This window comes from Thunnus thynnus, chromosome 4 (genome assembly GCF_963924715.1).
Source record: "Thunnus thynnus chromosome 4, fThuThy2.1, whole genome shotgun sequence".
Classification (NCBI taxonomy): Eukaryota; Metazoa; Chordata; class Actinopteri; order Scombriformes; family Scombridae; genus Thunnus; species Thunnus thynnus.
This window is the reverse complement of record NC_089520.1, coordinates 23869391-23883485: the sequence shown is the minus strand read 5'-3', so window position 1 is coordinate 23883485 and position 14095 is coordinate 23869391. Positions and strand designations below refer to the sequence as shown.

The 14095-nt window shown below is 37.2% G+C and overlaps 1 protein-coding gene across 1 annotated transcript; it reads left to right on the top strand.

Moving 5' to 3' along the window:
- The first annotated feature begins 1791 nt into the window (after positions 1-1791).
- vamp3 (vesicle-associated membrane protein 3 (cellubrevin)) lies at positions 1792-13610 on the top strand. Its single transcript, XM_067587763.1, has 5 exons — positions 1792-1905; positions 9073-9151; positions 10363-10521; positions 10860-10911; positions 11336-13610. Coding segments are annotated over exons 1-5 (309 nt in total). The 5' UTR covers positions 1792-1903; the 3' UTR covers positions 11353-13610.
- Positions 13611-14095: the final 485 nt, after the last annotated feature.

Here is a 14095-nt window from a genome sequence, read left to right as displayed (position 1 = left end):
TTAAACATAATTGAAAATTCTGTTTCAATATGTAACCAAATCTAAATGTATATTTTCTTACTTTCTAGAGTTTAAAAAGTACATTATTATGTTAATTTTGTAGTATATTACAGCTGATATTTGAAAATATATTTGACTTACTGTACCATGAAGTTTATGTTCACATGTTTAGTGCAAATTAATCTTTCTTAACAGCAAGCTTTACATGAAGATGTTAATAAATGTATAATATATGTATGTTTGCTAATTTTGTCTCTTTTTGTAGTAAATGACAGATACAGATGGGTGACAAATGAAAGGAAAACCTTGTAACCTGTAACATAAAGTGTGTTAGTAAGGCATTGGGCCACCATGAGCCACCAACACAGGAATAGATTCTCTGGAGAAGTCTCTAGAGGGATGAACACCATTCTTCCAAAAGATATTCCCTCATTTGGTGTTTTGATGATGGTGGTGGAGAGTCCAACACATCTGTCCAGAGGCCTTCCCCTGGGTTGAGATCTGGTAACTGTGAAGCCCATTTTAATCTTTGTGCACTGCAATGACTTGCTATTGCTGTCATTGGGTGTGAACAAATTTTATAATTTAGCTCTTTGGAGTTGAGCATTGTTTCTGAAGATTGTGAACAAGCCTCTATGTTGTCATGTGTTCTGCTATTTAGACCTATGTGTCTTGTTTTCTGCTCTGTTGTTGTTGTGTTGTACTGATATAAGTTAGTTTGTACATCTAGGGGTTAAAACAATCCAGGAGATTAGCATTAGCTCAGTTATTGGCCCACTGATTCATCACTTCTTAGGAAACAACTCCCTGACACAGGAAACTAACACAGATCTTGTCCTGACCTGTAGCCTGTAGCTTTAATTATGTATTCGTGAACTCTGGATGTTCTCTCAAACAAAGAACATTATTGTCTATGTAGTTTCTATTTATGAATTAGACTGGGCGCAGTACACACACACACACACACACACACACACACACATTCACACACACACACACACACACACTATGGTTCAGCGGTTTCATGCTCCAAGTGTTTCAAATTTTTAAAAAACTAAATCTATATAAATACACTTTTGTCCTTCAAATAACTACGTTAAATAAAGATATGTCCTGTCGCTCAAATTTAGCCATTTAATGCTGTGAAATAAATGTGGGTGAAAGTATACAATGTAAAGTTTTCGTTCCCATGTCACATGCTGATCACGGGCTTTGATGGTCGCTTTCTCCTCGCCTATTTACTGGACAGAAGACCAGTGAAATGAATGAGGGGTGAAAATACACAGATTTGAGGCGTTACTCTTCTGTCTTAATGGCTGTCGTAATATCTTGCGATATTTTCAAGTATGGGCTCCCTTTAATGTTATAATCTGGTGCTATGTGTTAATAATTGCAGCTATTCACAGACAGGCGGAAGGATACTGCCTCTTTAATGTTGCCTTCAAGTACTCACCGTAAACTCCAACTTTTAAAGCCCTAAATCCTTTATGTACAAACTTTAACTGCTACTTTTATAAATTGAATAGGAATTTGTGTAAAGAGAGAAGTTAGCTTTGCAATTCAGGTTTTCATACAGTATTTGTAACTCAAGGTGATGTACAAAAACATTAAGAATAAGAAAGACATTTTAAAAAAACAGCTTAAAACACATACAATGACAGAACGTTAAGATACATTACAAATATGAGAATAAAACATGGAAATATATTTTTTTAAAGAATGAAAATTATATACGTATATACAGTATATGATATATATTACATACACCTTAGTTTTCCTATTTCCCATAGTACCGGAAGGCAACATAACAACCAACGGCAGTAACAGTTACGGCTTGACACTTTAGCTTTAGCTTACAGACAAGAAACAGCGGCGGTGTCGATTAAGGATCTTCCATTTCACGATGTAAGTCTATAATGTTTCTACCAACGTTTACTTTTTAAGTTAAATGTTGCTTGGTCAAGTTTGTTTGACGTATGCGACCTTCCGGGTAGTTTGGTGAAATTGGATCACAGCAACGCCCAAAACTTTGCTATTAGCATGCAACAAGTGCTGGGACGCTAAGCTAGCTGTAGCAGCGTTAAATTAGAGCTGGCTAGCTTTTTCTAAAACAAACTTTGTCAGTGTTTTAGTGCTAGTTAAGTAGACAATTACAGTAAAATAAATAAATAAATAAATACATGGGAGGCTTGTCCAACGTCCGCAGCTGCCTGAGCTGTGGTGAGAAGCTAACTGCTCTCTGGGTTAGTTTTCCTAGCTACTAACTACGTATATAACGTTAGCCCACATCCAGCTCAATACAAGCGTTGTTTAAGTAGTTGTGGTTGTAAATTTTGCAATTGTTCACTATAGTTTCAGCAAAGTAACGTTACAAGTAGTGGCAACATGTCAACTTAAAACAGGACATGTTTTGATGGCTAATTTATCCGTTGTTAGTTTATTTTGTATATAAATAAGCAGGTAACAATTGAAAGTGGTGTAAGTAGGACTGAGTAATGTTTTGTTTTTATCAGTCATTGTTTGTCGAACTTTGGTCTCGTTGCAATAGGAAGACAGAACAAGCCAATTCCTTATTTCTTCTAAAATTTACCTTGTTTCCCCAGTCGTAGTTACCTCCCCCACTAATTCATCTTTTTTCCACCACCCCACCCCACCCTACCCCACCACATCACACTACACCACACTACACCACACTACACAGGAAGTCTAAATGCAAAGATGCAAACCAAGAACTTCTGTGTTTCAGAGTGTTTTTTAAAACACCAATAGAAACATGTCCATAATTGCATAGTAATTGTTTGGGCAATGTTAATTCTTGCCGAAGATAGTTCCAGTTAGAGCTGCGAGGATTAGTCGATTAATCAATTAGTTGTAGTTGTAGTATACAATTAATCACTATTTTGATAATGGATTAATACTTTTGAGGCTTTTTTTGTGTGAAGAAAAAGTCAAAATTGTCTGGTTTATGCTGAATATTTTCTAATTTCTTTAGTCTTCTATGACTGTAAACTGAATATCTTTGGGTTGTGGACTGTTGGTCGGGACCAAACAAGACATTTGAGGGCGACATCTTGGGCTTTGGGAAAGAATGTTTGTCATCATCATCATACCATTTTCTGGACCAAACAACTAATCGATTAATCGAGAAAATAATCAAAAGAGTAATTGATAATGAAAATAATTGTTAGTTGCAGCCCTAGTTCCAGGTATAAAATAGCCATGAGGCATTTGAACTATGTGTTAGTGATAAGTCACGGGGAGATATCCAGAGCTGAACTATTAACGTCTAGGCCGCAGTCAAGCTTGCAACCCACATTTCCCATGTCCATCCTGAAATAGAGCAATACTTTGATTAAATCGATAATGGACAGACATTATTTGATGATGACATGACTTATTTTATGGAAGATTGTCACTCATCAGGATTTCAAAGTCAAAATGTTGACACTCTTCAGCACTATGTGATACAGTCGGCTAACAGTATGACACACAATACAGTCACAGCACACGTTACTCAACACATGATCTGAACCAACTAATTTTGCATGCTTGACAGTATTTTCTTCACTTCTACAATGCAGTAGAAGAACTACGGGTATAGAAAAATTCATATATCTCAATATTTTTTCTGTTGGAATTGATAAATAAGTAGTAATTGATACTTTACAGGATGATAGTGGACAAACTTATTTTTATTACTTTTCCTGGAAGAAATGGTCAGGAAGACCTAGGTTGTTTAGTCACAGTTTGGATGGAGGCATGGAGAATGGATGTATGACATGGGGCAAGCATTTGTGGACCTATGCATTACGCATTTTCACGAACAAATAAAAATAAAAACATCTGAATAAAATTAACTCCTAAAATGCATTTTGTCATGTAATTGCTGTAACTATAGACCGTTTATTTTACATCTGTTCACATGTCTTACAATGCTAGGGTTTTAAGAGAAGGGAGGGACGTTACATAAAAAGTGAAGCCCTGATGTATTCACGGTGAGATGGATATTCAGTGAAAATTATATAAATGTCAAAATTAACCATTTTTGTGTCTCCAGAAAATCAAGTCACAATTTATTTTAAATGGAGAAATTCAGAGGTCTTAACCTAAACATAGTGACTTTGTAGTTACGTTAAGACTCTACTAACAAGCATGACTGTAACCAAAGTGGCCGTCAGTAAGCCTTTTACATGGCAGACATTTTGACATGTAAATGCAGGAAATGTGTGATTAATAACAAAACTGCAGTCCATTTATGTCAGCCAATTTTAGGGCCCTGGTATTGTGTAAGCTCGCTCACTTCGCACGGCTTACTTGGGTGTGTAAATGGAGTCTTCATGTTATTAATGCATTATTAAATACACCTGTGCGTTTTCTGTTGTGACAAGTCAAAGTCCGAATCCTTTCAAATCCGTTGAGTTTTATTAGTTTTCAACATTTGCAAGCAACTAAAGGCTAAAACAACTTCAACTTAAAGATGTTGAGTCACCTTGTGTTTGCTGAGAATGCAGAAGAACTACAGTTTTTAGTGGCAGACTAACTAATGTTCACAACCTGGACCTACAGCCTGAAAATGACATGAGCAGCATTATATATAAAATGTTAAATATATGTATCTGACATATTCAAATAACAGCAGTTGCCTACTGTACTTCACTAACTAGGCTACTTACTCCAGATACTGACAGTGCTGATTCAGAACTATTAAGATGATCAGATTAAAATGGTGACATGATAAGAATCAAAGTTCAACTGGGAGATTCTTACATTGCTGTGAGGTGATAATAGCGGGATCATTTCTCCAGAGAAGAGTCGCTACTCTGTTGGTCCCTGCTGAACTACCAAAACACACCGTCTTCTCACATTGGTGTTACATAGTGATGTGCCTTTTCACTCCAGTCTTTGGCTAAATACAGACAACGACTGCAAAGAGCACATTTACCAGAGAGCAGACAAACCTTTCATTTTAGCCATTACAAAATGAATTTTAATTGGCTACAGCTGATCTAATCTGCCACTGATGTCTGTCAGTTAAAGGTTGAAAGCAACAGTTAATGTAATGAGAGCATGGCTCATTGATACACTTAAGTGGAACTGAGCATTCGTTAATGATATTGGTTACACCTGTGCTTTTCCTGCTTTATTATGTCAAAATGTCTACTGTGAAAAAAGGCCTATTGCAATTTTCCTGACCATATGCATGTAATGGTCTACACAGTATCAAACAAATTGAGAACTTATCCTGTACATAAGAATTTTTTCTTGCAACCTTTTTTGTTCAGCCACAGAAAGGTTCATTTCAAAGCAAACCTTGTTTTTCAAAGCTAAAAACAAGGGTTATTAATAATAATAATGATGATGATCATGGCATTAAAAAGTGACAGTATTTATTGATAACTTTATTGTTGTGCACTTATGGCAATAATATGAAACAGTTGGTAAGTCTGACAGATACATGTGACATAAAGATATCTGACTGAAACCCACGACATACTGTCGATATCCCAAAAAATAATATACTACACTTTACTGCCTGAGCTAATGTTAAATTCACAGATTGATGAGACAATCTATCGTTTCTCATAATTTTAAATCTTGGAGACTTGGCTTTAGAGCTTTTAAGATGAAATGCTGAAAACAATAATTTGATATGCTGAGAGTAACAGGGAGATTCCCACTGCTGATGTCAGTCATTTATGCTCGACAAGTACAGTAGAAAGCTAGCTGCTAACTGCCTCATTGAAATGATGTGATGCAGTAAGCTAAATTGTTTACTTAGAGTAAGACTCTCCACTCTCTTGGTCCGTTTCAAAAAAATAACTGTTATTCAGTATTCAGGAAAACCAAAACTATGAGCTAAAAGCTGCACTTTGATGCAGATTTATGTGTTATTTCTCATTTGGTTTGGTAGTACACATTATAGGGTAATTTGTTTCCATGTTAATGACACTGACTTATGAAATCAAAGCACCTGAAATTAGGTCCAGCGAATATATCTAGTTGCATAGCTGCAGCATCTACTACTGCACACCTCCACCTCTGGACCTGCAGTTCTAGTCCAACCTGTGTCACCAAATGTCAAGGACACGAATAGGAGCAGCAGTTTTAAAACCAGTGCAGATACAGACATGAAAGGTGCCATCTACATGCAAGGAACATTTTGACATATGTGCCACCTGCAGGAAATGTGTGATTGTTGCAGTTTTTAAAAAGATGGTGATTTGTGTGGTTTTAAGGTTGTTGTTTTTTTTTTAGTTTACAGTACCACTTCTAAGCTAACATAAAATAATGAATACAAATGGAAATAAATTTGTGTGCCACGTCCAGCATCCAACATCCAGTGAATGTTATATACCCCAAAACTGAAATATAGATTAAACTTGTGGCTGCTCAGGTATCTAATGGGGGAGCATAATCTTTTAGAATTAGTCCACCTATTCACCATTGTTTGGGTTTAGTGTTTAACTTCCTTTTGGAAGGATTTACGTCATGGATTGTTTTTCTTCAGGAAATGAAGTAGGTTTGGCTTACAAGCATCCACCAGTACAGTTTCCACTGAGTTAACTGTAATTGTGTTCCTCTGTTGTAGACTATTGGATTTAAGTAAGTTGTAGTATCTAAATTGTAGATATAAATATAGATGTATTTAAAAGGGGACATCAGCTTCAGTCACTGTTTAAATTCCCAGAGATGTTTATATACTCTGGCTGGCTGTGAATCTCACGTATCACAATCTCATGTATCTGCAGTAAGCGAATAGCGACCAATATATATCGGCCTGACTGATGAATCGGTCTAGCTCTACAGTAACTCTCACGTTGCAGGATCAAACCAGCTGTTGGACAAATAGGTTTGTTTTGTGATTTTACCATGTGGAAGTGCATATCAGGATTGTTCATATATTGATACTAAGCCAAAGCACTGATAGTATGCTCCCTTATCTGTTGTATGTTTCTTAATACTGTTTCTAGGCTAAGCAGGATTTGGGTTTGTTAATTCACTGGACTTACTAAGCAAGAATTTCCAGAAATGAATCCTTTGTAAATGCTGCACTCTGTACCCTCATCTATAAGTACCCACTGACTACTATACTTTGGAAACAAATATACAGTATGTTTAACATAAGCATATTTTCTTTTCATTGGTTTAACCTGGAAACTATGAAGTGCCGTTCTTCTGTACTACCAAGAGATATTAGAGCACTAGCTCCAAGTAATTTCATTTGTAGCTTTGTTTGTCACAAGGGATGATGAGGGATGTTTTGAACATGGTAAGTCTTGTGTGTGTGTTTGCATGTGAGTAAGTATACATGGGAGTGGCTGCTTGCTGTTTTTCAATAAGTGGTTTACATGTAAAGGAAAAGGAGTGTTCTGTCTACAGCTGTCTTGGCTGTCTTCTAATGTGAGCAAGTGAGAGTATATGTGGTAAACTGAGTCATACACCTGTGTAATTCTTACAGTCTGGTGTAACTCCTTCATCTTGCTCTCTTATCTGATGTAAGTGAGGTCACTACAGAGCAATGCTGTCTCATGTCAGAGGGTGGCAGTAGCTAACCACTGTAAAATGGGCTGCTGGGACAAAGTATGCACATCAAATATAGGAATCCTAAATAAATAATATACATAAAATAAACATATACAATTTCCATGCTCCAGTTTCCATGCTTGATGCTTGTGTCCTTGTTTAGAATGGTCTTTCTAAGTTAAAGAACAAACTTAAGGAAATAAGAACGAGAGCATGACGTCATATCCAAGTTGCGCAGCTGTTCATTTTTTTTCCATGTGTTTTTAAACCAGCCCTCTTTTGTCAACCAGTTGACTGTTATGAAGCATTAATCCTGCAGTGAATCTTGGAGCAGCCACATTAAGTGTATTGTTGTGTAGCAATGTGACCTCCGTATTCATATTATCCATCCTCTGTTAACATATGATTTTTATTTGGGATCATACGTTTGCCACCAGATAGATGTTTACATACCAAGGTGTGTTTTTAAGTGAAGTAAAAACACACCAATTTGTTTAATGGCAGTTGATTATCAGTAATTCACATAAAGCACACAAATAACATGTCCCACCTCTCTCTCCCAAAAGTGTCAAACTGTTGATTTCTGCAGTAATAGGTCCTGGCTTGTATGACCAAGCAATTTAATGGATAATAGTGCAATTTTCAACCATAGTATATGTTTTTGTGTGCACAGCCAGCCGATCTCAAGGCAGTTTCAGAGTTTTGGATGCATTACTGTGTTCTAGCTTGTAATTAACATGTAATTGCAAAATTATTCCTCTCGATGTTTGAACTCCCTCAAATTGGAGGTTTTGCTGTGTAGCAGACATCTACCTCTGACAGAGACCACTTTCTTTGCCTGAGAAGCTCAAGATGTCTTTTAAAACAAGGTTTCACAATTTTTAGAAATTGTTTGTTTGTTTGTTTTCAATGATTTAATTGCCAAAATTACATGGTGCTGTTTTTCAAAGGGATGATGAAATACTAAATATATTTATTGTCTTAATTTCTGCATTATTTATTTTGGGATTTTTTTTTTCATTTTTAATACTGACTGTTACTGTATTAATCTGTGTTATCTAAACTATTTTTTTTTACTGACAAAACGACAAAAATAGAAGAAAAAAGATACTAACAAAGATGACTGCTGACGATTCAGATTCAAGACACTGCTGCCTGCTTCAGCAGGACTGTTTGGCATGTTATATGACTCAGTTATACAGGTTAAAGATTAGACTGTAATTTAATTTTCAGATGTACTGCTCCTTGAAATGAATTTATGATGTCACGAGTGTGTATTCATCACTTTGTTTGTTTTATTCACAGCGACTTTGACTGTGATTTGACACTGATAGGTAGCTGTGCGATAGACCAGAGGCTGTAGTGTGATAAGAATGTATTTTTGCGATTGTGGTTTGGCTGTTTCCACTTATTAAGAGTCACCAGCAGTTTGTATATTAATAACTTGACATTTTAGATGGCGATTGAATGACATGATATACAAAATACATTTGTTGAGGAATGTTACAGGACACTCATGTCTGCACTAAATTCTTATCATTTCACCAGGTCAGCCACCGGTCCAGAAGGTTCTGGCGGAGCGTCGAGCAACAGGCGCTTGCAGCAGACGCAGGCCCAGGTGGATGAGGTATGATTCTTTTAACTCTGATTACTGATCTACGTGGCCCAGTTAAAGCGTGTATTTTCCTACATTTATAATAATCTCAATCCGTGCATACATTGCAATTAAAAATACACAGATTTTAATAGCAGTTTTTAATCATATTTGTAGTAAGCTCCTTATTACGAGTCCATTAAATTTGGCCATGTCTCAAAGTGGGTGTCATTTTTAAACTTGTGTCCAAAAAATTCTAACTAGTCTACCTTTCCCAGCGTACATAATTTCCCTCACCTAACCCGCTCTTATTATTGAACCCCACTCACTCACTGTCCTCAGACACACTGTGTGGCTCCCTAGTTCCTTAATGTCTGTCTCGAGCAGAGACTTGCATAACCCTTGGCAGCACTGTCATGAATCACCACAATGTGGAAACGCTCTACCTCCACATGTCAGTGCCCATGCCAGAGAACATTCAGTAAAAGCCATTTCTTGTCCGGATTTTAGAAATCATACTCAAAACCATGTCAGCGAGGCCACCAGGAAAAGGTGGCTGCCAAGTCTCACCCCTCCCGTGGTCTCACCCTTAATCCCCCTCTCTTTTTCAGTTGTGGCCCCCTTGAGGTTGGCCCCTCCTACAGAGGACTTTAACCTTAGCCTGTAACACAAAGCCTCCGATTGGCTGCCTGGAGTTTATATAATCACTGTCTCCATGGTTATGTAAGAAGTGCATGGGCCTACACACTCCGCTCCACCCTGCTGCTCTGTCTGAGAGGCGGGGCAGCGGAGGGGTTTGTGGATCAGTGGAACATGTGGGTTATGTGTACCCTCTGATACTGTGTGTAGGCACATGCACGCTTGTCTGATTCTAGGTGAACTCTGTTATTTAGCTCAGATGTTTACAGTGTAGAGTATATAGTTATTACCCTGTAAGGTGTGTGTTCTTCCATGACTGATGGTTCTGTTAGGTAACAGTTGTGGAGATTAAGACCTTTAAACATTGATGTCACCATGCTGTATATACAATATATCTTTTCCACTGCTCTGTATTAATTATGAAAGAATTGATTATGTAATATCTGACTCTGAAAATGTAATTTAGGGAGTGTTGTATTGATCATGAATGAGTTTTGCTCTACATTCAGATTCAGTATATTAAGGGACAGGCAGTTAAAAAGTAATGACATTAAAGCAAGTGTGTTGTTTGTTTTTGTTTTGTTCTTGTGTGCATTTGTGAATAGGTGGTGGATATAATGCGTGTCAATGTGGACAAAGTGCTGGAACGTGACCAGAAGCTATCTGAACTGGATGACAGAGCAGACGCACTGCAGGCTGGTGCCTCCCAGTTCGAGACCAGTGCTGCTAAACTGAAAAGAAAGTACTGGTGGAAGAACTGCAAGGTGCCTAAACACAGTTTGGTTCAAAAACACACCCCTCCTCCTCCTCCTCCCCACTTAAAATGAAAATAAGTAACTGCTCTAACTGATTTTAAGTGAGCTTTATTCAAACTAGAAACCACTAGGCTGGAACCTGTCTGAATTAGATTGTTTGACTACACTTATACAGTATACATTTATCACTTACAATAGTGAACTGAAGTGAAACAAAAATACAAATAAAATCTGCTATTGTTAAACAAATAGCATATATTTTCAAAATGACAGCAGACGTTTCTTGAATAACAGATATCCTGGCTCCAGTTAATGAATGTTGTGCTTTACCTTTTTGCCCTTTGCAGATGTGGGCCATCCTGATAGCTGTCATAGTGATCATCGTGATCATCATTATTAGTGAGTATCAAGCCTGTGGTTAATGAAGGTCGTGATGTGAGCGTTGCTTGTTGCGTACTTTTGTTTGAATATTGTGTTACTGCAGATAATCTAAAGAATCTCTAGGATTTTAATGAGTTAGTGCTCGAAGCTTTAACTATAAAGTGTAACAGTTTATATATAATTACTTTTAGTTTGATCTGGATTGTTGTTGATGTCTATATACAATACCAGTCAAAAGTTTGGACACACTTTCTCATTCAAGTGAATGGGAAGGTGTGTCCAAACCTTTGACTGGTACTGTATGTTGATCATGTATTTAGATTAGAGGTACTTTTGCTATTTTTATTTTTAGACTTTACTGGTTTAACTGGTAAAACTAATCAGTTTATTTAAGTCTTTTGTCTAAAAGTATTCACAAAGTTCTTACCAACTTCTTTCTCAGTTTGGAGTTACTCGTAAAACGGCAACATGAAGAGGAAGAGGAGTGGAGGAAACAATGAAGAAGAAGAGAGTAGCAATGTGCATAATTAATGTCTCAGAGGAAGAGGTCACATGATTACTGGCTACTGAGCTCCACAACATTTTTCCCCTCCTGTGGGGGGTTTCTTCATTCCTTGTCCTGAATTGCCCTCTGTGTGTGTGTGTGAGTGTGTGTGAGTGTGTGTGAGTGTGTGTGAGTGTGTGTGAGTGTGTGAGTGTGTGTGTGTGTGTGTGTGTGTACGCATGTGCGTATGTGTGTGTGCCTTTGCCTGTGCGTGGGTGTGTTTGCACGTGTGCCTGAGTAAAGGTTTGCCATAGCACCACAGTTTTACCCAGCCTTACTACACCATACCAGCCATTCAGCTTGTATTAGTACCATTCCACATACCAAAGAAAACAGACACATACATAGAGAAACAGGTTGATAATGAAACCCACACTCAACTAAATCACTCTCTCAGGATGGTGTCATATAGGGAAATAAGCAGCCAAGGCCCCAGCCTATTCAAAATTAAAAATAATGAATGATAGACTGTATGACAAAGAATACACACATTGTCCAACCTCAGGACTAGAAGTGAAGAATATCATTGTAAACTCTCCTCAACTTATACTTTCTTTTTTTTATGTTTTATTAATAGCCATTGAATTTTGTGTGCCAAGCTAAGAGACGTGCCTTTGAAGATATTCTGTTCTTGGTTTGTTTTCATTGTAACGGTAACCCTGCGTATCATTGAAGAGATACTCCTTTCCAACATGCAAACATTTTGACTCTTTAGTGTGTAACACCAATATTTTGGATTTTCTCCTCATTTTTTAAAAATTTGCTGGTCTGTTATTTTTCAAATGGTTACAGTTGACTTGGGAATAGTGGGATCCAATGCCTTATTTTATTTATGCACATGGTTGAGCGCTGATTGACGTCTCTGTTTAAGATATTAGATTTTGGATTTAATAAAGAGGTATTTCATCGGTCACCTGACAACAAAGAAGCTTATCAGGAACACACTGTTGAACCTTATCATACTTGTCCATGTCCATCCTCTCAGGTAGGATTTGGTGTACAGTATAAGCTAGTATGAGCTTGTATTTAAGTGCCTATAGGCTAAGACCAACAGTCTCACAGCATGACAAAACTGCCATAATGTTTAAAAAAAAAAAAACAGTGATACACTGGGTCTAGACCGTGGTGAATTATCATCACTATCTAATTAGGTGCTCTCCAGGATGTGCCAGAAAGTGTGCCTTTGTGACATATTCACACACATTCACACGCACAAAAAAGTAAGGAATTGTAGTTTTAGACAGATGCCTTAATAGGTTTCTCCAATGGAGAACAACCAAAAATACAGCCACACCTTATTGATCAAATATACCAGCCAGTTTAAGAGTTGTGCCTTCTGAATGATCTGACTTTCCAAACAAAGGCTGTATTGTTTGCTTTATTCAGCTGAATTTATTAACCTTCAATTAAGTCTTCTGTATAGTCACACTGGCATGTGTCCTATTTGATCAATACAAAGGACTTAAGTGTGCTATTTTAGTTGTATTATCCTTTAATAATAGCTTTTTTGCAAATTATTATATGTAAAATTAATCTTAGGGAGACTATTAAGTATTTTTTGTGTTTGTGCTCACTTGCTGCCGAGCATCATGGGTGTTGGAGTGTGGAGAAAAACTTTTGTCGGGCAATGACAGTGTGAGATGTATTATGCCAACACTGAATGATTACATACCCTGCTGTTGCTTCCATCTTATTAGAAGAAATGTATTTTAATCAAAACAGTTTGGGATTACTTTGTCCTTGTACATTAACATCACACTTTCTGGAATTTCTTATTTTCTTTGATTACTGCAAACTAACAGTTATTTGTTATTTGGCCTTCAAGTGCATGCATGATACTATCACAAGCTTTGGTAACAAAATTAAACACTAACACAAATATGGACTTTTGATAAATTTTTATGTTTATATAGATGTAGTCAAGCTGTAGCCATTAAGGAGATCGTTAAATGTTTTCAAAGGCCACTGAAAATGTTTTACAGGCCAGCCTTTTATCACAGATTAGTGGAATTATCATCATCCTCTCCTGTCTACACCAGAGATGTGAGACTCTCTAACTTCCAAGCCTTGCTTATGTCTACCTACTGGGGGTGCATTTGGAAATAAGTGCAATTCTACTCTTTTGCCCAAATGCCTATTGCTTGAATAAAACAGATTGAATTTAAATCACAAAGCCCAGTCTGAGTGTTTTTATTTTATCTGATCTGTAACAGTATTGATGTCAGATGTCTTCCCTAAAGCTGAGTCTTGCTGTCTAGCAGACAGTACTGGTCCTAATCATTCTTGATTCCTGAGTCTGATTTCTTGAGTCTGATATAGCCATAACTCCAAACCAATTCAAGGACATGATCCAGTTTGTCATCCACACTGCAGAGCAGGTCTCTGGCTGTCAGCTGATTCACTGACACCGTTAAAATGGTAATAAAAGTAACTGTCAGCTATTGTCACTGCATTTCATTGCTTGGATAAAAGGGTTGTGGTTTACTTCCCCAGTGGTTTTCTCCTGTGAGCCTGAGACCTAGTTATTAACCAACCCCCACGAGTCCCAATCCTTATGAACTCCTATAGACTACTGAACAAAAAAAAACACACACACATAACAGGAGTACTACTGTCCTGTAATCCAGCACAGATTCTTAGCTATGATTACGATTAGGC